Source organism: Thermobia domestica, chromosome 2 (assembly GCF_964235325.1).
Source record: "Thermobia domestica chromosome 2, izTheDome1.hap1.1, whole genome shotgun sequence".
NCBI lineage: Eukaryota > Metazoa > Arthropoda > Insecta > Zygentoma > Lepismatidae > Thermobia > Thermobia domestica.
The window spans coordinates 246,601,445-246,626,040 of NC_137455.1; the positions used below are offsets into that span (position 1 = coordinate 246,601,445).

General features: G+C 37.7%; 1 protein-coding gene across 2 annotated transcripts in view; it reads left to right on the top strand.

The window, feature by feature from the left end:
* LOC145678425 (alpha-1-inhibitor 3-like) overlaps nucleotides 1-24,596 on the top strand; it is a 2,648,409-nt gene that overhangs the window by 2,600,578 nt on the left and 23,235 nt on the right. Inside the window, exon 28 of one of the 2 annotated variants that reach the window (XM_081748543.1) lies at nucleotides 19,511-19,648. The exons of the other annotated variant lie outside the window; for it this stretch is intronic. Coding sequence (XP_081604669.1) covers nucleotides 19,511-19,648 — 138 coding nt within the window. The remainder of the gene's footprint in view (nucleotides 1-19,510; nucleotides 19,649-24,596) is intronic. 2 annotated transcript variants of the gene reach the window in all.

The window sequence follows — 24,596 nt, forward strand, 5'->3', positions numbered from 1 at the left end:
AAATGGGCCTACCAATATGGCGGAACAAGTTATTGCTGTTCCGCCACCAATTAATTTCGTGGTCGTGGCCTTCACATCGTTTTGTGCCGTTTTGTGTGTCTACTTCCATGTTTTGTGCGTCATGGGAAGTGGGTTAAAATGAGTCCCCAAGGTGGGACAAAAATGAATCACTGTTCCGTCACCAACGAATTTCGAGGTTGCTTCTTTGGCATCGTTTAATGCCGGTTTCATGCCGTTTTGAGCGCGTATTTTCACGTTTTATGCGTCACTGGAAGTGGGTCAAAATGGGCCTCGAAGGTGGGATGAAAATGACCCACTGCTTCGCCACTACCGAATTTCGAGGTCCTTCCTTTCGCATCGACTAGTGAATTTTCGTGCCGTTTCGTGCCCCTATTTCCACGTTTTGTGCGTCACCGGAAGTGGGTCAAAATGGGCTTCCAAGATGGGACGAAAATGACCAAGAGTTCCGCCACTATCGAATTTCGAGTTCATTAATTTCACATCGCGTACCCTTTAGTGCGCCTATTTCGACGTTTTGTGCGTCACTGCAAGAGGGTCAAAATGGGCCTCGAAGGTAGGATGAAAATGACCCACTGCTCCGCCACTACCGAATTTCGAGGTCCTTCCTTTGCATCGACTAGTGAATTTTCGTGCCGTTTCGTGCCCCAATTTCCACGTTTTGTGCGTCACCGGAAGTGGGTCAAAATGGGCTTCCAAGATGGGACGAAAATGACCAAGAGTTCCGCCACTATCGAATTTGGAGATCGTTTCTTTCGCATCGTATAGTGCCTGTTTTGTTCCGTTTTGTGCTCCTATTTCCACTTTAGTGCTACAACAAAAATGGGTCAAAATTGCCTACAAGTATAGCGGAATACTTAATGCTGTTCCGTCACCATCGAGTGTCGATGTCGTTTCCTTCACATTTTTTATGCATGATTTGTGCCGCTTTGTGCATCAGTGGAAGTGGTTCAAAATGGTCCTTGAATGTGGGATGAATATGTCTTTTTCTGCCATATTTGTAGGTCCTCTTTGACCCACTTTCTGTGCCGCACAAAACGTGAAAATATGCGCAGAAACGGTACAAAACATGCACTAAATAATGCGAAAGAAACGACCTCGAAATTCGATACTGGTTGGGGAGGGTCATTTTTCTTCCCACCTTGAGTGTCCAGTTTGAGCCACTACCATTGATTCACAAAACGTAAAAATAGGCTTAGAAAACGGTAGAAAACACAAGACAATGTGTAGGAAACGACATCGAAATCGTTCCTGACGGAACAGCATTAACTTGTTCCGCCATATTTGTAGGATAACATTGACCCATTTCCGGTGACGCACAAAACATGGAAATAAGCTCACAAAACGACACAAAAATGGAAATTTAGCTTAATTACATGGAAATTTTAAATTTGTACGGTACGCTTAATTATACGGAAAAGTTTATACATTTTCCCTTTATGTTGGTCTGCTTTACGTGAACTGAGAAGTATCTATAATTCAACAAGGAAATAATTATCAATGATAATTATAATAATTATCTATATAATTGAATTCATTGTAATTTGGTCCATGACAAACACTTTACCATTTCGTACTAGCTGTTATGCCCGTTCTTCGCACGGATCAGATAAAATATCAATGTAAACAAACTGAACGACGGGAGAACAATTAAGAAACATTTCTAAAATTGGATATATATTTTGTGTGAATATATATCCAACAATGTACATGTGTTTTCATTGGGAAGGCCGATGGGGGCTGAATTTGAACGTAAACACAATCGGGGGTGTCACTATACATCTGAGCAACCCCAATAAATATGGATTCGGCACAAATATTGGTCATTTTCTACTACTTTTAAATGTCCCGGTGAACGCCCACTCAGACCCCCTTGGTTCGAATTGTGAAAAAAAATCTCCTCTGGCCCCCAGCTGATACCGCGAAAACTATGAATGTGACACTAACATCTGCCACTTTCTACTACTTTTTACATATCCCGGTAAAAGTCCCTATGATCCTCTGGTTCCAATTGTAAAAAAAAACGCCTTTGGCCCGCAGCCGATGTGGGCTGCATTTAGAAGTCAACGTCTGAGGAAGTATCACCATTCATCTCAGCGACAGCGAAAACTATGGATTTGACACTAATAGCGGTCATTTTCCATTATTTTTACATGTTTCGCAATTCTCCACCCCCGGTGACTCCCGGCCCGCATATAATGGTGGCTAAATATGAAAATTATCGCTAATGAAAGTATCACCATTGATCTCAGCGACCGTGAAAACTACGTATTTGACACTAATATCGGTCATTGTGGATTATTTTTACATGTCTCTTGATCCCCTTTATAATGCCTCCGTTCCTTAGCTAATGGGAGCTAAATGTGAAAGTAAACGCGGTCTTGAGTTTCACCATTGAGCTCAGCGACCCCGAAAACTATGAATTTGACATTAATATCGGTCATTTTCGATTATTTTTACATGTTTCGGAATTCCCCCCTCTGGTGACCTAAGGCACGCATACAACAGTGGATGAATTTGAGTCATCGCTAATGGTAGTGTCACCATTGATCTCAGCGACAGCAAAAACTATCGATTTGACACTAATATCGGACATTTTGGATTACTTTTACGTTTCAATATCCCTCCCCCCTCCCCGTTGACCTCCGGCCCGCAGCCGAATAGGGTGAATTTGGAAGTTAATGCTATCGGAGTTTTACCATTGATATCAGCGACCGCGAAAACTATGAAATCGACACTAATATCGGCCATTTTCTACTACTTTTCATGTCCCGGTAAACGCCCCCCTGAGACCCCCTGGTTCGAATTTTGTCAAAAACGCTTTTCCTTGGTGTGGACCTAGACCAAGGTACCCGTGACCAAAATTTGGTTACTCTCGGTCAACTTGTCTGGTCCCTAGACCGGTCCCGGAAAACGTCCTCCTGAGCCCCCTTAGTTCGAAATTTGAAAAAAAACTCTTCGTCTTGATCTGGGGCCTAGACCAAGCTACCCGTGACCAAATTTTGAAAAGTTTCGGTCCACTCGTCTGGTCCACAGACCGCACAAAGATAGACAGACAAACACAAACAAACTCTTGATTTTATTTATATTACAAAGGTCAGATCCGCCGTTATTGTAATAGAGCGGTGCTTGAGCGATTGATCGTAGAAATTCATACTCCGATGAGTGATAATTTCATAGGCTTGTTTTATTACAAGTTTAAACTCTTTAGTCAGTAGAGAAGAAGGCGTGAATCATGGGTCAGAATTGATGACAATGGCTTTTGGTGGGTCTGTGGGTTACAGTGGCTAAGAGTGGTTCATGGTGGGTGGTGGGTCAGAGTGGGTCACGGTGGTCGTGGGTCGCGTGGGTGAGTCAATAGGTCATGGCTAAAGTTTTCATTGTCCCACGCCCTCTCTGAACTACAGTGTTGAAAATTAATCAGTGAAAATCAATTGCAATTGATCAATCAATTGAAAGTAATTGCTGTGGAAATCAATTGTAATTGAATTAATTGCCAATCAATTTCAATTGCAATTGAATGACTGAATTCAATTGCAATTACTTTTCACTGCAATTACTTTCAATCAATTGATTAATTGCAATTGATTCTCCATTATTAATGGCCAACTGCAATTAACAATTAACCATTACTTACTTCAATTGTTAATTGCAATTAACAATTAAATTTACAGATTAATTGTTAATTCAATTGAAATTTGCCCAACACTGCTAAGTAGTAATAGATGAATGCAATTAACCCCACATAATATCGATTGTCTAAATATACACTGGTTTCAAACAATTAGACACATAACAAACATTCACAACACCATTATAACCTATCATATATCAATTCCACTTCACAAGTGGTAGAATGAAAACCCTAGACTGACCGTGGAATGAAAACCGTAGAAAATATAATGATTTTTAAAAAAAATTACAATTATGAACACAAGTTAGTGAAGGAAACAATGACGGTCAATGAAAAGAAAATGATCCGAGTTCGGATCTCGAGAAATAACTTGATAATGAGATGAAATCAGAATTTTATAAAAAGAATGGTTATGATGCGCTAGACACAACATGGTTGTCTGTTTCGTCTCGTCATGTAAAAATGGCTAGTTTTAGAGAGGCGAGAAAAAGCCTGTTTTGTCTTGTGCAGTGGGGGATCTAGCTCGGGGCCGGGGTGCCTAGGCCCTCCCACTTTCAGATTGACGAAAATAATTTAAGCTACTATTTATATAGTTTTCAAAATTTAAAGTAAGGTCATGATATACTTATCATAGTCTAAATTCAGGCAGCCTCCCAGTTTTTACCTTCTAGATCCGCAACTGGTTTTGTGGGTATCCCGGTGTCATCTCGTGTTTCCGAAACGAGACAAATTGTTATCTCGTCTCCTTTCGTCTAATCTTCTTTTGTAAACCTCATAATAATAGAAGTAAAATTGGAAGGCATGCGGCTTCGAAATGTAACGAAGTTTACAAGTTAGAATTTATAATCGGACAAGAGAGGGCTATGGAATGCTTTCAAGACATTTAAAACGCGACGAGTCCAGACAAGGACCTGTCACGTCTCGTCTAGGAAAACGAGACGAGACAGACGCTTTGTCTCGTCTCGTCTCGATTTAACAAAGCCTATATTGATTCGCCCATGCCGAATTGGAAGCCTCTCACCAGAGATGAAGTAGATCGTGGGCCGTGAGTTAACAGGACGTGACCCACTGCAACCCACCATCCCCCGTGACCCACCACAAACCAACGACCCACCATAACCTACATACCCACTACGACCCACAGACACACTCTGCTTAGTGCATTGTATATAGCACCCTCTGAAGAGTGATGAATTTGTCTACATTTTACTTTGAGGATTTCAAATTTCTTCTTCTTCTTCCTTTGCATTTGTTTCTATTTACTTACCTGAGATGAGTATATCTAACAAAGACAAGGCAGACTTTGTTAAATGAACTTAGGGACCATCTTTCGCGAGGTAGTAGTGCACATTTAAACTGGGAGAACACAATGGCCAAAAATAGCCTAGAAAAAGTGTCTTAAAGTTTCGACTCGCCGTATATATGGTACCGCCTAAAATTATGAAGTGGCGGTGTGGCAGTGTGGAGCATTCACGACTCCCGTGTAAAGAGTCCAGCGTTCGATTCCCGCTCGAGTCAACTTGTTTCTGCTTTTTACCAATACAGTAGTCATTTATAACTACAAGTAAAATATTAATTCACTATATGTTCATATATTCTAAACGATAGGAATTTTCAAATCAGTTGTAAAACTTTCCAATCTTTTATGTGAACTAGATACAAAATATAACCTATTTCATAAATATATTGATATCACTAGCTGCATTACGGTTACCACAGTCGTTGTGTCCGAAGTTTCGTGTCTATATCTGTGGACAGTGTGCGAATTGCAAGGCGGATGAGGGGAAAACCCACTAGGGAATACTAGATGAATGCTATAGCCAAAGGGGATTTCCGAATTATCCCCCTTGCAATTCGCGCTCTGTCCACAGATATAGACACGAATGGTCAAGAACATTTTTCATTTAACGACTTTACGAAATAGGTTATATTTGTATCTAGTTCACAGGAAACATTGAAAAGTTTTACAACTGATTTAAAAATTCCTATTGTTTCATGCATTATAAACATATGGTGAATTAATATTTTACTTGAATCGAACTCGCGATCCTTTACGCGTGAATCGTGCATGCTCCACACTCTGCCACACCGTCACTTGGTAATTTTAGGCGTCGTATCATATATACGGCGAGTCAAAACTTTAAGACGCATTTTCTAGACAATTTCTGGTTATTGCGTTCTCCCAGTTTGTAATATTAACACTTTAAATATGCACTATACCTCGCGAAAGTTGATTTAAGAAAGTCTGCTTTTTCCTTGTAAGATATAGTCATTTCAGGTAAGTAAATAGAAACAAATGCCAGAAAAGAAAAAAAGAAAATAGAGACCCTAAAAGTAAAATGTAGATATATTCACCACTGTTCAGAGGATGCTATATACAATAGGGTGGAGCGAAAAACTTTTTTTTTTTCGAAATGCGAATTTGGATAGGGGGCAAAAGTTGCATCATATCATAATACTTTACCATAGAAAATTTCAGATCTCTGAAATAACTTTTAGCCGGGGCGAAAGGGGCCTTAAGTTTGCGATTTTGTAAATCAATTTCCATTTACTATTTAACTATTTGGCAGATCTTCGCTGGAAGCAGACTGTAAGTTTTAGTGTAGATAGGGTGCAAAAGATGCATCCTGTATCACTAGATAACAACAATAACTTTTAATTCACTAAAATTATTTTTAGCTGGGGCACAATGGTCCTGAAATTTGGGAATAATTAGACGAAAAGTGATCAACTATAAGCAATTTGCTAGTTTGCCATAAAGAAGTTTTTTTGCTATTTAGTAACAGTCTTTTTCTGGTATAATGAACTTGTTGGCAGTACTAAGTCATTAGTATAATAGTTTGGTGGGTGGGATAAGAGGGTACATAACGAGATCAGGCCGCGCGCTCGTGCAGGTGCTAAAGTCTTGTGCGACTGTTTGGCAGCTTGACGATTGTTATTAGTGTGTTGGACCTGTGCTCGGAGTACGTATCTGTTTAGCGGCTGTGTTGCTACGTTAGTGATTTGATTAGTTTTGTGCTTTTGTAGTTACTGATGGCTTTATTATCTACCACTGTATTACAGCCTAACATCTGGTGTTTTTGTTTAGTGCTATAAAGAAGAAAGATGGCAAAATCAACCAGGTAGAATATGTCAAGAGCACAAGAGATGTTTCGTAGTGCCAAAGGTCGCGACTGGAGAACGCTTCCAACTTACAAAGACGTTATGGCATGTTATTTATTTACGCGTCAGCAGCTGAAGGGGGCGGAAGTAAAGAACCAGCAGAGAATTTGGTTTCCACGAAGGTAGCAGAAAAGGTGGAAGATATTTGGTAACGTGTTTCAATTCCTGTTGTTTCGCTCGGCTGTGTGTCAATAGTGATCAACAGTTACCACAGGAAACTGAAAATATTTTTAAAATTGGCAGTAAGAGGGAGCATGAAAGAAGAAATAAATTACAAGAATTGAAGAAGCAGGGCAATAAATCATTTGATATAGCAGCTTGCAAGTGTTTAGATTTCACTGTGTGTCGTTGCACAGGACACTCAAAATGCCTGAATCGGAGAGAGTGTTTTATCAGACCAAAGGATAAGTAGAAAAATGGTAATCGGTGGTATTGATGTTACTTGGACAAAGAAAAGAGAAGAAAGGAAAGCCAAAAAGCAACTAGCGGTCAAACTTTCAACCAAAACAGTACCAGTTACATTATTGAATCTTTAGACTCCTCGTCATCTTTGGAAACAAAAAACGAAGGCAATAAAGAACACGCTAAAGCTGGAGGAGATCCTGATTTTAGTTGGAAGTATCCTTTAAGACAAGAAAGCAATCACGGATTAGATGCATAGGAGTGAGAAAATTCCTCCCAACATTAGCAAAAGTAAACGAGAAAACCGGCGTGACTGGAAGAGAAATTGCAGCTATTGCTACTGAAGTTTTGGGATATTTTAATATTGTAAGTCCAGAGCAGCTGCAAAACATAATTGATAGAAGTAGAATACAAAGAGAGATTGCGAAAAATCGTAAAAGTGTAAGAACTGAAGTGACTGTTAATAAAGAGAAACCTTGTACCATCTATTTTGATGGGAAGAAAGACCAAAAACTCGCAATGCCCGGCTCCGGAAGTCATAGAGATATGAAGAGGAAAGATCATTATCGTGTCCTTGAAGAATCGGGTAATAAATTTCTCAGCCATGCTTCTTTGAGCAAAGAATACTGCTAGTTCCATCCGCTGGGAATTACAAGAAAATAATGTGGACCTATAAGGTATGATAGCTGTCGGCTGCGATGGTACTAATACTAATGTTGGGTCAAAAGGATGATGATTAGAGTGCTCGAAAACCATTTAGAGAGACCCTTGCAGTGATGCATACGTTTATTGAACTACTACTTCATCATTTACTGAAAGAAATCGATGATGTGACTACTGGTACTTTGTCTGGTCCTATTGGTAGATCATTGGTGAATTGTAAGACGAATCCAGTGTGCAGCTTCGGAAAGATTTCTTCAGAACTCCCTACATACCTAAACGTGCGTCATCTCAGTTATGATCAAAGATATTTGTAAGAAATATGTCAATCTGTCGTAAGAGGAGGCTGTGATAAAAGCCTAGCAGATAATAAACCTAGGAAACTTGCGCATACTCGCTGGTTAATAATGGCTTGTAGACTTTCGCGTCTATATATATCAATGCCAAATTCTTCAGAGAAGCTCTAAACTCTCGTTAAATTCGTAGTAAAAGTATATGTACCAGTGTGGTTCAGCATAAAACTGAAACCTCTTGCCAAATACGGAGCTAAACATTTGTTCTTGACCATAAGACTTTCGAGATGTTTGCAAGAACCATACAAGACTTTTGTCAATAAAGTAATTTCAAGAGATGCATTCTATGCGAATTCTGAAAATATTCTTATGGCCATGATTGGTGACTAGCCTCAGATCAGCTACGCGAATCCTTGCTACCGATAAAATCCTCCAATCCAGAAAATAATGTAAACGTGAAGCTCGTTCCTTCCAAGTGCCAGTGTTAAACTTCGAGGCTAGTAATTACACAGAAATGATAAACTAAAATGGGTGTAACAACAGAACCGCCAATACTGACTCATATCACAGATGACAAATTGCGAAAATTTGTTCTTGAGAAAGTACAAATATTTATATCCCTGAGTTTCCATGTTATACGCAAGAAGTGGAAAGATTAGTGAAAATACTTAGTGAAGGTTTTTCGTCAGTATGTGAACCAGGAGAGATTTCTTTATTCGTTCCAAATTTGACTTAAGAAAATACATGACTACTTTTCAGATAAAGTCACAGTATTTTGCTTGAAGACGTGAATGAAATTTATGAAACATTCAATCTAATACTGGTGGGTAAATGGGATGGAACTCGACGGTAGCCACCTCCATGTGGTGGGTTCTGGGTTGATGTAGCCTGTAACATAGAATATGAACTTCGATAGCTTTAGAAATCTACCTGGACACGACAACAAATCATAATACCTTCAAATTACAGTCTCCTTCAAGCGAAGAGCTGCCTAATAATTATACAAATGAACAATAAAGGGTATTTATTTACAAAACCTATCAAACTTAAGGCCCATTGCACTCCTGCTAAAGACTATTTTATAGAATTGAAATTTCCGGTGGTAAAGTGCTACAATATGGTGCAACTTTTGCCCTATATCCGAATTCGAATTTAAAAAAATAAAAATTTGGGCTCTTTTTACTCATTTATAAACTCTATCAAACTTAAGGCCCATTGCGCCCCGGCTAAAAATTATTTTAGAGAATTGAAATTTTGCATGGTAAAGTACTACGATATGATTCAACTTTTGCCCCCTATCCAAAATCGAATTTCGAAAAAAAAATTTTTGGCCTCTTTTCACTCCACCCTAATATACAATGCACTAAGCAGAGTGTGTCGGTGGGTCGTAGTGAGTCTGTAGGTTATGGTGGATCGCTAGTTTATGGTGGGTCACGGTGGGTGGTGGATTGCAGTGGGTCACATCTTGTTGACCCACGACCCACTAACCAACTTACACCTCTTTACCCACATGTCTCACTTGACACAAGACCCACTATATTCTGGTGAGAGGTTTCTAATTCAGCATGGGAGAGACAATATAGACTTTGTTAAATCCGAGAAACAAAGCGTCTGTCTCGTCTCGTTTTCCGACACAAGACGTGACATGTCCTTGTCTGGACTCATCGCGTTTTAAATGTCTCGAAAGCATTCCATACCCCTTTCTTGTCCGATTATCAATTCTAACTTGTAAACTTCGTCACATTTCGAAGCCGCATGGCTTCCAATTTTACTTCTATTATTACGAGGTTTACGAAAGAAGATTAGACGAAAGGAGACGAGATAACAATTTGTCTCGTTTCGGAAACACGAGATGACACCGGGATAGGCACGACACGAGGCACAGGCTTCGTCTTGCATCGCTAAAATTGGACAATTTAACATAAGGAGAAGAAACGCAATCATGTTGTGTCTAGTGCATCATAATAATTTTTTCTAAAGTTCTGTGTTCATTTCATTATCAAATTATTTCTCGACGTCCGACATTAGATCATGTTTCATTGACCGTCACGGTTCCAGAACCTTAGGTGATAATGCTTACAATTATCACTTTGATGTTTTATAGTTGTTTGTATTCCGCATTTTCATTATGTAAGCCTCTATTTGTCAACTCGTTGATTTGAATGGAAGCACTTCACTCTCAGTTCCGGGAACATCTCTCTCTCTCTCTCTCTTTTCATTTGCTTACTTTTTAATCAAGTTGTGGGGGCTAGCGCCTCGACATATTTTTTTCGATGGGCCTTATGAGTGCATAGTGTCCAACGTTGCTCCCATTCTTCTACCACCTCCCGTTCTCTAGATATAAATTATTAATATTTTTCCTGTAACGGATATATGGCGTTTCAATCATTACGTTTGATAAAGAATTAAGGAAGATACGAAGTTGCCATAAACAACACCTTTTAGTGATTATTATTATTATTTTACTTATCACTAATGTTGTTTATCACCATTTCCAATGCAATGTGTTACTGAAAAAGAAATTAAATTATACTCCTTGCTATTTACGCTCTCGTACATCAAATACTTGATTTATAGTTTTCTGTCTTAGCGGAAAGCACATTTATTTTACTATTCTTTCAAATAAAACGTTTCACAAGTTATTTCACTTTCAATGTGTAACTTCACATCATCACTAACAATCGTATTTTTCCGATAGGAAAATATTCCCCTCCCAAAACCTGAGCCTGGCCGTAGCGAAAGGACGTGAAACTTCTTTAAGTGACTAATCGGATCCAATACTTCAATAAAAGCAGATAAATCCCTCCACACGAATATGTCAATAAAAGAGGAAAAGGCACTGAAACATTTTGAATACCCATTTATGTCCCAAATTTGGTTCCTTGGAACTTTAAAAGTTTGAACTGCCGCCATTTTGAACATTTACATCTGATTATTATGGCTAATGCATTCATCCAAGATATTTCAACAATTAATGTTTGTGCCAAGTTTAATCTTCATCCGCTGAAAGTTACGACAATTGTTGCCCTCACAAAAAGCGTTATATATATATATACAGAGAGAGAGACCGAAACTTTCAATCTGAGACTGGTTGAATGGTTTTCGTCTCAGAGGGTCATGTTCGGCAAAAGTGCATAGAAATTTTGCGGCATTTCTGACTTGATGGTCTGTACAATAGACACATTTATTAAAAAATTTTCCTATTGTAGAGACTCATATGTGCTCTGATACATACCTCTGATTACATTACCTGCTTCCTCGTGTTCATTATTTGATTTCTCTAATAAATGTCAATGGAATTTTTAGGTCATTTTCACTTAACATATTAAACGAGTAATATGCTCTCTTTTACCACCTCTCATGTGCATGACTCGTTCGGAGAAGTAATTCTCCAGAAGTAGAAACTAAACACACGGTTCTGATTGGTTGGTGTTATCCGTTTCTCGCCATGCAACATACATATAGCAGAAAGGAAATGTTAGATCCTGTCGCCGTTTCTAGCCGAGTGCTCTAGTGTATGGGCTATTAAAAAATTTCGCTTTTGGCGTGGATTCAAACTCGGCCGTAAGAAAATTTTCTTTTAAATTTTATGTAATACTTTTTTTTCCTCTCATACTCTCCGCGCAGGACCGAAGGATTATTATTATTATTATTATTATTATTATTATTATTATTATTATTATTATTATTATTATTATTATTATTATTATTTGGTCTAGGAATTAATTCGAGCGGGTGGACAAGAGATGGCACAACGAACGGAGCGTCCCACAGTTCCGTGTATCCACACATGTGTTGCAAACCCCTGTCATCGCGTATCGTTCGTAGTATAGGGCAGTGGATTAAAGCGTCAACAACACCAGTTTGTAGTTAAGTGAACATGGCGCAATTTGTGCCTGATAAAGTGTTTTTGCGGGGTGTCCTGCTGCATTACTTTAACATGCAGAAAAGTGCGACTGAAAGTCATCGTATTTTGGTGGAAGTGTATGGTGACCATGCTCTAGCTGAGCGAACGTGTCAGAAGTGGTTTGCACGGTTTAGAAGTGGTGATTTCGGCTTGGCAGACCAAGAGCGAGCTGGACAGCCAAAAAAATTTCAAGACGAAGAATTGACAGCATTGCTCGAGCAGGATTCGTGTCAAACGCAGGAACAACTTGCAGCAGCATTAGGCGTTGATCAAACAACAGTCTCCAAACGCTTGAAAGCCATGGGAATGATTCAAAAGATGTCACATTGGGTTCCACATGAATTGAAAGACAGAGACGTTGAAAGACGAAAAACCATTTGCGAATTGCTGCTTCAACGACAGAGCAGAAAGGGGTTTCTGCATCGAATTATTACGGGTGATGAGAAGTGGATCCATTACGAGAACCCTAAACGAAAAAAGGCCTGGGTGAAACCAGGTGAACCAGGTCCATCACAACCAAAACGAGATATTCACTGTGCAAAGGTTATGCTGTGCATATGGTGGGATATGAAAGGTGTGGTGTACTATGAGCTGCTGCAACCGGGTGAAACTATGAATGGAGAACGTTATCGACGACAATTAATGCGTTTGAAGCAAGTTCTGGCCAGAACACGACCAGAATGGGAGAACAGACATGATAAACTTATTGTTCAACATGATAACGCTCGCCCACATGTCGCAAAACCGGTCAAAACCTATTTAGAAAATGTCGGATGAGAAGTTTTACCCCACCCGCCTTTTTCCCAGACGTTGCTCCTTCGGACTACTACTTGTTCGATTGCATGAACAACGATTTGATTGGACAGCGGTTTAATTCTTCAGAAGGTATCGAAACATGGGTCTCTGACTGGATCGCTTCCAAGGATGAGGACTTCTTTCGCCACGGAATCCGTACATTGCCTGACAGATGGGCGAAAGTGGTGGCTAGCGATGGACAATATTTTTCTTAAGGTATTTATGTATTTTGTGTTTGTACTACAGCTTCAATGTGTGCGTACCAACCGCACGAATTAATTCCTAGACCAAATATTATTATTATTATTATTATTATTATTATTATTATTATTATTATTATTATTATTATTATTATTATTATTATTATTATTATTATTATTATTATCATACTTTTGAACTTGCACGGCAAAATTACTGTATAATACGATATTATTTCTGCAATTTTACTCCATTGTGTGTTATTTAGTTTATTAGTGGGCACTAAATTGTCTCCAGGTCATCGAATAAATTAACTTCGGCATGCAATTTTGGTCGAAATATCATTACAGGAAGAACATTACCGGTTCGTTCCAAACATCAGGGCTGAACTTACAAGGGACATCACCCAATTGTCCGGCTCAGATTTCAATGAAATTTTTCTAGCTGATAGAGGACATATATGTATTATTTGTGATGACAGAAATTTTTGCCATGGTGCATGTTTTCTATTTTTTTATAATTTTTAAAAGTTGTGATGTGGATATTAGAGATTACTGCAGAAGTCCCTTACTAACATTTAAAAACGGAACGTTAATGAAAGAGCAACCATGTAGATACATATAAGGCCTAGGGGGAAGTTGTATGGTAGGTATGACCTTGACGGCAGCCATCTTGAAATCCGCTATTTTGAATTAAGGTCAAGTTTTTTAAATGGAAATAGGGTAATATGATATATAATTTCGGGCTAACATTTAATCAGGAAGACAATGGTGAAGTTAGTTTCGAGATGCACCCATTTGTGAAAAAGTTACAGGCATTTGATTGTTCACTTACTACGTGCGAAAGTCCCTTACCTTCGCTTCTAACCCGCGTATTAATGATAATAAATGTATAAAAGTTTCTGTAATACATATTATGCATCGAGGGAAGTGATAAAGTAAAGGTAATTTTGACGGCAGCCATCTTGAAATCCGCCATTTTGAATTAAAGTGAAGTTTGAAAAATGAAAACCATAGCATGTGACACCATTTTAATAGCAAATTTTCCCAAAAAAACAATGGTATGCTTATTTCTGTTCTATAGTTAACCAGTATGAATTTCGATCCATTATTCGATCCTTCAGATTGCTGGATGCTTATTCCAACACTATTCATGAACTGACAAATTACAACTCTTAAAAAATGTAAGAAATTTAGAAAACATGAGTCATGACAACAATTGCAAAGTGCCAGTTGGAATCTTAAAACATGCGGTGAAAATTGGGAGTATTGCCAATTTGAAGGATCGAATAATGGACGTTACTGGTTGCCAATTTGAAAAATCGAATAATGGATCGAAATTCATACTGATAACTATAGAACAGAAATAAGCATACCATAGGCTTTTTGGGAAAATTTGCTATTAAAATGAGGTGTAACATGCTATGGTTTTCATTTTTCAAACTTCACTTTAATTCAAAATGGCGGATTTCAAGATGGCTGCCGTCAAGGTTACCCTTACCTTATCACTTCCCTCGAGGAAAAATATGTATTACAGAAGTTTTTATCCACTTATTATTTTTAATACGTGGGTTAGAAGCGAAGGTAAGGGACTTTCGCATGTAGTAAGTGAACAATCAAATGCCTGTAACTTTTCCCCAAATAGGTGTATCTCAAAACTAGCTTCACCATTGTCTTTCTGATTAAATTTTAGACCGAAATTATGTATCATATTACCCTATTCCCATTTAAAAAACTTGACCTTAATTCAAAATGGCGGATTTCAAGATGGCTGCCGTCAAGGCCATACCTACCATACAACTTCCCCCTAGACCTTATGTGTATCTACATGGTTGTTCTTTCGTTAACGTTCCGTTTACAAAGGTTAGTAAGGGACTTCTGCAGTAATCTCTAATAACCACATCACAACTTTTAAAAATTATAAAAAAATAGAAAACATGCACCATGGCAAAAATTTCTGTCATCACAAATAATACATGTATGTCCTCTATGAGCTAGAAAAATTTCATTGAAATCTGAGCCGGACAATTGGGTGACGTCCCTTGTTAGCAATATTTAGCTTATGATGTTGCATGAGAAGATAGTGTAGGGGTGGACTTCTGAGTAATACAGCTAATAAATATGGATTCAAATCCTTTTCACGTTTTTTTTAAAGCAATCGTGAAGAATGAAAAACACTACACCATTTGTTAAACAAACTTTGGCTAGCGTAATCGGTGGAGTATGATGGTCCCTGCAATAGGCATATTTCTGAAGAAGTTTGCCTATTGTAGAAACTCACATGTGTGAAATTCGGGAAAATTTCCTTTTTCCGATCACCATCCTCTGATACATATTCTTGAATAGATATACCTGCTTTCTCGTTTTCATTGTTTCATTTCTCTAATAAATGTAACTGGAATTTTTACCTCGTTTTTACTTAATTTCTCAAACGGGTAGTACGGTATCTTTTACCACCTCTCACGTGCTGTATGCATTATTAAAAAATCATTCTACTTGATGTGTATTCGAACTTACGTCCTATGGATTTATAATCTAGCGTCTTAGCCACTACACCAGGATCTTTGCTTGGCAAATGTTTAGTTGTTGGCATTAGTGCTCTCAACGGGTCGGGTCTTCAACCCGACCCGACCCGTGACCCGAATTGACTGACCCGACCAGACCCGAGTGACCCGACCTGTGATCCGATCCGATTGACCTGACCCCACAACCCGACCCGAGATGACCCGATTGACCCGACCCGAATAACCCGACCTGAGCTGACCTGACTGACCCAACCCGACAACCCGACCCGACCTGTTTGAGAGCACTATGCACGACACTGGGTGAACAACAAAATGCACTCCCATTGGGAATTAAACCCGGACAACGTGTACCGAAGTCTTACACGTTAACCACTGGCTAGATCAAGCGGGGGATTTCTATATGCATCTTAATGAATATTTGGCACTTCTGAAGTTTGGTTATTTCTTTTTATAACTGATACCAGGGAGAAATTTACTTTTGACGTGGGAGAAATTTTTTTCTTGCTTTAGTTCTATCTGACGAAATTTTTATTCAAGGTCAGTGTTCTCACCTGCTCGGACGGCAGGGGTTTTCTCGGAAGACAGTAGCAAGAGTCTCTTCGCGGAGACAAAAGGAAATCGTTTAACTACAATGATAAGGGTTGAGGAAACGGGAGAACACCTGTGTTTTTTCCCAACCCTTTAACTTTTATTCCAAAGTAAGTTCTTATGATTCCGGGACCCGCACCACTTTGATTTTTCTTTCTTGGTAATTAAAACGTATTTTACAGTATACGTTGCAAGTAAGAAGATACATAATATGAATTTTGTAATTTAAAATTTAAAAATACAGTATGATAATTAATTATAACATACTAATTTTATTTCATCACTTTCAGTCCAACAAATGAAATTCAAATAATTCACACTCTGGGCCTTGGTCATCAATACTGCGTCTTATTCTTTGTCTTGCACAGTCGAGTCTTGGTCCTGCATTTCGTAGTCTTGGTGGTCTTTCATGCTATACAAGAGCCAAGAATGCTGGCCTCATCGGTACAAATGAAGACCAAGTGTGATTTTGATTATGGTCTTTCATACTCTACGGAAAGCAAGAAAATATGCTCATCGCTACTTGGTGATCACCAAAACAAGGCTAAGAGCAAGATTACTATGCACTTCGTCTTGCATATCCAATCTTTATCTTGTTCTTGTATCGATGTTTTTGGGCTTGGTGAAATAAAATGAAATATTCAGTTTAAGGTCCCTCGATTCTGCACCGAGGCTAAGGGATACGGTGACTATGAGAAATGAATGAAATGGTGGAATGAAGTGAAGGAGGAAACAGGAGAACCCCGAGAAAACCCACTACACGGCGTTTCTCCACCACAAAGCCCACTTGGCACAAGCTGGGATCGAACCATGAACACCATGCACCAGAGATGAATTCTCTACCACTGAGCCACCACGGCCCTGCTTGGGCTTGGTCGTCCATATCCAATATTTATTTTGGCCTTGCTTAAACAAATTCTAGTTTTGTTCTAAATTAAGACTCCATATTGGCGTAGATATTAATATTACAGTCGATTGGTAAAATCAATCTTCCACATTTAAAAATTTAAGCATTTACCATAAAAACACTAGCTATAAGTGTTCAAAATAGATTTATGGTTTCTATAAAATCAATTGAAAATTGGTATTTTTAATTAGGCAACTAGTGAAAAACAGCAGCTTTCGACTCCAGCCGAGTTTAAGCTCAACCTAAACTCAGTTGACCAAAGTGAACTGACCCGACAACCCGACCCGAACTGACCCGATTGACCCGACCCGAGCTGACCCGACTTACCCGACCCGTTTGAGAGCACTAGTAGGCATATTTGTATTTGTATTTTATGTTCCCACTTCGACAATTTTCACTCTTTTTGTCCGTTCACGAGCTGTTTCTGAATTTCTCTTTTGGTGTCGTAATTTATTTACACCATGCACTATTCGTACTCACAGTTTGTTTTCCTCTGCAACGTCTTATTCAGATTGGAATTGGACTTCTCTTCGTGCCCCTCACTAAAGATTTGATTGATTTAATTTTCATACTCTCCATGGCTGGAGCACAGGAATGCCAGGTTCAAAAAACAAATGTACATTTACTTTCCTGGCAGATAATATACAATGCAACGATGTTCTGTGCACTAAGTTGACATCTCTAAGATTGTGGTCATGGTAATAGTATACAACAGTGCCTCATGATCTGTGCGCGTGGATACTTCCTACTGTTGCACTACGTATAAAAATGATTTTATTACATTTAGAAGTAGTAAGAAGCATCCACGTGCACGTGACATGCGATATGTGTTTCAAATCCCCCACATATACTCATACACTACGTACAAGGGCACATTATTATTCTTCGCATACCATAAAACACAACGAAACGCAACGCAAACCGACGTACATTTTATTTTATATTACCTCAGTAATTAAATGAAAGTCGCCTTGTTACCTCATTTTCAAGTTCCTATATCCTCAATGAATAATCCTTAAAAGACTGCACTTCGTGAGTCCTCGCTAAATGATGAGGCACTCTCGTATACTATATCCGTGGTCATATTAAATTATAGTCACACTGGTGATATTAACATATACATTTCGTATGCTGTATTGTTGATCCCGTTGCGAGATTGTATTGTCTTGTCTTGTCTCTTCACCATTAACGGTGTTTTAATTAATAGATGCATCAGCCTTTTTGGCCAAGTATGCTATGAATGTGTTTAACTTGAATTACTTATACGAACAATTGAAATTACTTGTATTAGAAATTGTAAAAAAGTTTACAAATGGTTGCTGACGCCATTTGCATTTTTGGCCGACTTTCGAGTCGAATTGCCTGTTTTATGTGGTAATGAGAATATATTAGAATAAAAATTGTAATTGTGCCAAGATCAGGAGTCAGGAATAGTTTGTCATAGTCAGTTAAAGAAATATAGTCACACTAGGGTGTAATAATAGTCAAAATCGTGAAGGAGTTCCAATTCCAACGGGTGGAAGAAGGTCAGTTACGCAGTTAGTCAGGGTGTAAAAGTTGGAAAAAGTTAAAAATAAATGAAATGAAGACGTGTAAAGTGGTTGTAGATGGAAGGAAATGTTTTCATGAGTATTTGTAAAAGTGCATAAAAAGTATGTGATGAGAAATGTTCACTTTAACCCGAGAAAGCCCATTCTAATTTTATCCTTAAAGGCCCAAGGGGTGCCTATGAGACTCCCTGCTGCATATACAAGCTACCTGAACCCATCGCGACCAATTGTATTTTCTGTCATTAATAGGAAAGGCTAGTCACTACTTTCCTATGAAATCATTTGTCAATGGTAATAAAAAATGAACAGTATCAAATAATTAAAAAAGTACATACTTCAATAGGAGCCTCCGAGGCACCCCTTGGGCCTTTACGTTAGTATTAAAAGATAACCCTATTTTTTCTGATGTAAAGAAAAAAAGAGCTTAGGAAATTCAATCAGAGGGTGTATTTCAAAGAGATAGGAGAATTCTTGAGCACAGGACACGGTACGAAATACCTATTAAGAATAATGGCATTAAAAGTTGACCAGGGTGCCTCCGAGGCACCCCTTGGGTTGTCTCGGTTTAACCATTTCTTCTTCTGCGCCTCACTTTAAGAGATGTTAACACTATGACCTGTTACGAAATTGGTGATGATTTTGTATATTCGCACAACACAGAATATCACCAGTTAGCGTTACAATTCTAACCATTCGGTCAGTGCGCATCTCTGTAGCACTTCCTGTCCTGTCTTTTATTCAAACAACATTCATATTTTTAAAAAATTAAAACTATCGTTCTAAGATTGTCAATATTTCGAAATAAAAATGTTTACAGTAAAGTATATATTATATATATTGAACTGTGTGATCTTATTTTATATTTTACATAGGTACCAGAGCGAGATTCCCAACGGCTGTACCAAGCTCAGAGTTTGGAACAGATTTGAATCCTAATATCACAAATGTAAACCACGAGCTTCATACACCAGATGGTATAGGAATCCCCGAAGTTGTCTCTTTGCCTAACGGTAATATATAATTATATAATTGGTCTAATTTTATTATTTAACAACTCTAATTAAGATAGTTTTTAAACCAAAAGTGAAAACTTTGTATAGAATTATTTTAGTACAGACAATCTTAAACTGTGATCCACAGAAAATTAAGGATGGAAAAATTAATGACAGATAATCAAAATTGTTCCTATTTCTGTCCAGGAACTGCATAGAAATTGCTTAGCTTGAGTGAAATAGTAATTTATATCCTAATCAGAGTTCACTTTGCAAAACACAACCAAGGACTACACTACATACGTGGTGTATATTGTCTATTTCTTATTTAAAATAATTACACTTCTTTCTATTTAAGTTCTGAACTGGAATTCTACGGAAGAAAAAGGGAGGAGTAATCTAAACTTCAGAAGGTACGATCTGAAAAGAGTGCTCCCAGTAATTGCGATTAAAATTTATATTTCCTCCCTTCCTCAAAAGTTTCTAAATTCAACAAGAACCAATTCTCCTATATTGTTATTTTTTAATTTCTTTTAAACAATTTAACCGAACACACAGAATATCGGTTCATAATCTAGGCAATACACCTCTCACTGACGGATTTCTTTCGACCTTTTTTCCTCTTCGCTAATGTGGTTTTACCCTGGGTAATGTAGCCTGTCATCACCTTCGATACTGTCCCAACTATAGTCCACGTCACTCGAATGGCGTGTGGCATCAACCAATAAGCCCGCAGTGCACTGTTACTAAACCTTCAGGAATGAATCTAATATGAACCTTCATGATGGAATCTAATAATTGTCCACAAATACGAACAAAATAAATTATGAATGATTAGATTCCTCCCTGAAGGTTTAGTAACAGTGCACTGCGAGCTTATTGGCTGATACCACATGTAGTGTTGTAAATAGAAAAAAAAACCGTTCGTATTTTTTCAGAAATGTATGTTTTTTTTTAGAAATGCATAGTCATTTGTAATGCATGTTACGTCTATTTAAGTATGAAATATTTTTATGTAGATGTAATCACCGTAAAATGCAACATAAATTAAACGCTAGATACTGATACGCTACGAATATTTTACAATTTGCATGAATACCATACCTATACCTATTAACAATTTGGTTGTCAACAGTTTTCATCAATATCAACTAAGATATAAAAGTAGAAATGAATTTTTTTTTCGTGAAAACAGGCCTTTAATAAGTATGAAAATAATGTCACGAACAGTATAAAAGTCAAATAACTTGTCTAAAGGTAAAAACTAATACTAATTTGCCTAATACAGTGAAACCTGTCAACTTGGCCACCTCTCTAAGTTGGCCACCTGCTTATCTTGGCCAGGTTCGTCTTGAACATGCATTTTCCCATAAGACATTCGTTACTTACTACTCTGTAAGTTGGCCACCTGTCTATCATGGAAGTTGGCCACACTGAAGCAATATTTATCCTATGATGATAATGATAAATTTACCTGCGTATCTTGGCCACGCAAAATACAGTTTTGTTATTTTTTTTTAACTTTTTCGAATTCCCGTATGAGAGGCAGATGTTCTATATTTGTGACTGGAGGAAAGAAGCAAGGATTCCCGCGATTTGCTCTTGGAGGTCAATGGCCAGAAGACTACCCTGATAAAGGGGTGGTGAAGGAAGATGTTAATAAGAAAAAGCACGTACAGGAATTCAGGAAATGGTTGTACGTATTTGTTTACCCTGTCTGTTTTGGTAAAACCATTAGCTATATCAGCTCCTCTCATCAGTGGGGAGCTTTAGTAATTCCGGAAAGTTCTCAAGGTTAAAACTAACCATCTCAATTGTCAACTATTGGCACCTGTCGGCTTGTCAAAAGATAGCGGAGTTTTTGAGTTATGAATTCCCCCAAGATTTTCTCAAAACATCTTTTGCTCCGAAGGAAACAATTCTAGCTCATTAACAAGAGGTAATTAACTACAATATTAGAATGCGCATATCTGCCAAAAATAATAAAACAAATACGTCTATAATGAACCACCGTTCAGTAACAACTGAAAAGAAGTCATATAAATTGCATATGAAGTTCTCAATTTATAACTTAGCTTTTCTTGTTTTCAATCTGAATAACTCAGTGTGCTATGATATCAATTTCAATAAACTGCGTACATACGCTTCTATTTCATGATTGTTTGTGTTATTCTGTTTTCAATCATAATAATCCAGAATACCAGACTAGTTTTCAGGAAGAGAAAGGTATACACACATATTAAACATACTATAGTAATATTTTCTAGTACTGTATGTTATTATGATTACTCTATATACATTATTTATAAGTAGCTGTTGTGCCACTGCTTATTAAAATTTTACAATCAAGTAATTCTAGAAATCCTATTCTAAAAATACACAAATCACACTTATTTTCTGTAAGTTGGCCACCTGTCTAAGTTGGCCACTTTTCGATGGAACCGATGGTGGCCAACATAGACAGGTTTCACTGTAGTATTTTTCTAAATATCATATATAAATAATTTGTCGACTAGATATACATGATATGCAGAGCCGGCTCTACCATATATGCAACACGTGCATTTGCATGAAGCGGCAAGTTTGGAGGGTCCGGCAAAATCTGTCATAAGTATATTATTTAAATTAAATATTGGTTGTTGGAAACAGACTTCATGATGATGGTAGTTACACTTACTAAGCTGACCTATTTGAATACTACCTTCATAAATCATGTTTAGGTTGCATTAATTTAAGGTCACATTGACAATGCTAAAGCAAATGGTCGAATAAATCCGAACACAAATTGTTTGATTGTTGTCAAATGCAAGAATGCAGTTCTCGAATAGTAGCAAATATCTGTTCCCTTTAGTAGGTTATCACAGTTTTGATATGACAGCTAGTCTTGATTTTGTCAGAAACAAGTTCCTTATCATTGAAGATAGAAACAAGTTTTTTTTTTTAAAAAAAAAAATAACAGATGTAGAAGAAAAATAAAATATAAAGATAAAAGACCTAGTTGCACTGGAATTGCAAACTGATATATTGATATTGAAGTTTGATATTGAATTCTATAAAAAGGATTACCATCTTTCCTCTGCAGGTGTGTTTGCTTTATCTTTCACTAACATAATAGATTAATATTTAAAGAAAAACAGACACAACGGGATTGCATTTTTAGTAAGTATTTAAGCCTTTCTGAGTGCAACTGCACTTACCCTCCCCTTCGTTGTTCATGCTGGAGTAGCATTCTTAAAATCATGACCTTTAAGATTTGTTCTTTCTGGAGAAAGGGGGAGGCGGCAAATTACGCCATTGCACGGGCGATAAATTGCCTAGGGTCGGCTCTGATGATATGTATATACAAGACATGAATATAGGATGACACAATTTTAAGCAATGCAGGCTGTTTCAAAATTAATATTAGGGTTTTGAAACTAGTAGTATCTATTACAATTATAAATATTATATCAAATGAAAGAGCAACTTAAACAGTTTTGTACTCACGCATGTACATGCATTGTTTCTTCTGTCTGCCGTTAGAAAGAGCAAGTAGCAAAGATGTAGACTAGAGAGTAGAAAGCTTTTTAAGTTTTAATAAACACTGAATCTGTACAGTGCAACCGTTTGTGTGAAGAATATGAAGGACACGCTTGCAACTACGTTCTTATCGTTTGCAGTTGCTACAGGTCTAAAGCCTACAGACTACGGTTTACGTGCCAATTTCGCAAGTGAAATATTGCTGCATAACAATGAAGATTTCCTGGATCGTGTCGTCTTCAGTGATAAATCGACATTTCACCTAAAAGCTAATGTGAGCACTCATAATGTTTGCATCTGACCATCTGTAAATCCTCAGGAGATGGTACAGTTGAAACGAGACTTCCCTAAATTGAATGTGTTTTATGCCATATGGCGGAAAGTTTATGGGCCTTTTTCGCCTATCGACTAGATGTGTGCCGTGTGACGAATGAATCTCACATCGAACACTTGTAGCAAGGCTGTTTGAGGTACTATTGTACTTGATGCACTGCTTATAACTGTACGTAAAATGTAATAAGTACTACGAAGACTTAAAACCCCGATATTCATTGTGAAACACCCTGCATTTCTCACCAACAGTGTTGGAACTAAGATGTAAAAAGGAGAGAAAATTTTCCTTATAAAGTTATTGTTTACAACAACGATATTATTATTAGTCGAGACTATAACTACAAGAACAACACGAGTTAGTAGTAAAAAAAAAAATGTAATCAAATGTACACTCAGAGGCCCAGGTGGCCAAAGTGGCACACACGGGTGTGAGATTTGTTTAATCCACTCCTGTGTGGACACTAATTAAGATATCGGGATATTATTCTTACCATAGTTTATCATGGTTTTAAATATGGTTGGACCATAGTTTATCATATTAATTTCTTTTTCTTCTGATGTCGAATTTCCTTCTCAAATATCACCCCAGTCAAAAATTCGAGAATTTTCTAATTTCGAATTTCTTTTACTTCTGTTTTCCTTGTAGCTTCCTTCGTTGTAGAAAGACCTAATTAAGACTTGCCAGGTAGATACCTCGGATGGAACCCTAACTGTTGACATCAATTAGACGGGCCTGCGCGCAGTGTTGCCAATTACAGAAATTAAAATTTCCCTAAATTCGGACAAAAAATACGAAATTTTTGTTTATAAATCCGTACCTATAAGTCCGAGTGCAAGTCAACTTACGCCAATCGATCATTTGTCCTTACTTAACAAACGCAAGTACAGATCGTTACAATGGGGTAATTAAGGGGCGCACAAAAAATTCGTATTTAGGTTCTAACCCTTGATTTTTGTAGCTTTTCCCTACTTTTCTGTTTCCCGTAATATATTTTTAGTAATTAGAAGCTTTGTTCCTTAAATATCACCATAATACTTGAAGGATATATTAGTGGTGTACTAATGTTTAATTTAAGATAGTTTCCGCCTGTCTGGTAGTAATGTTGCCAGCTAT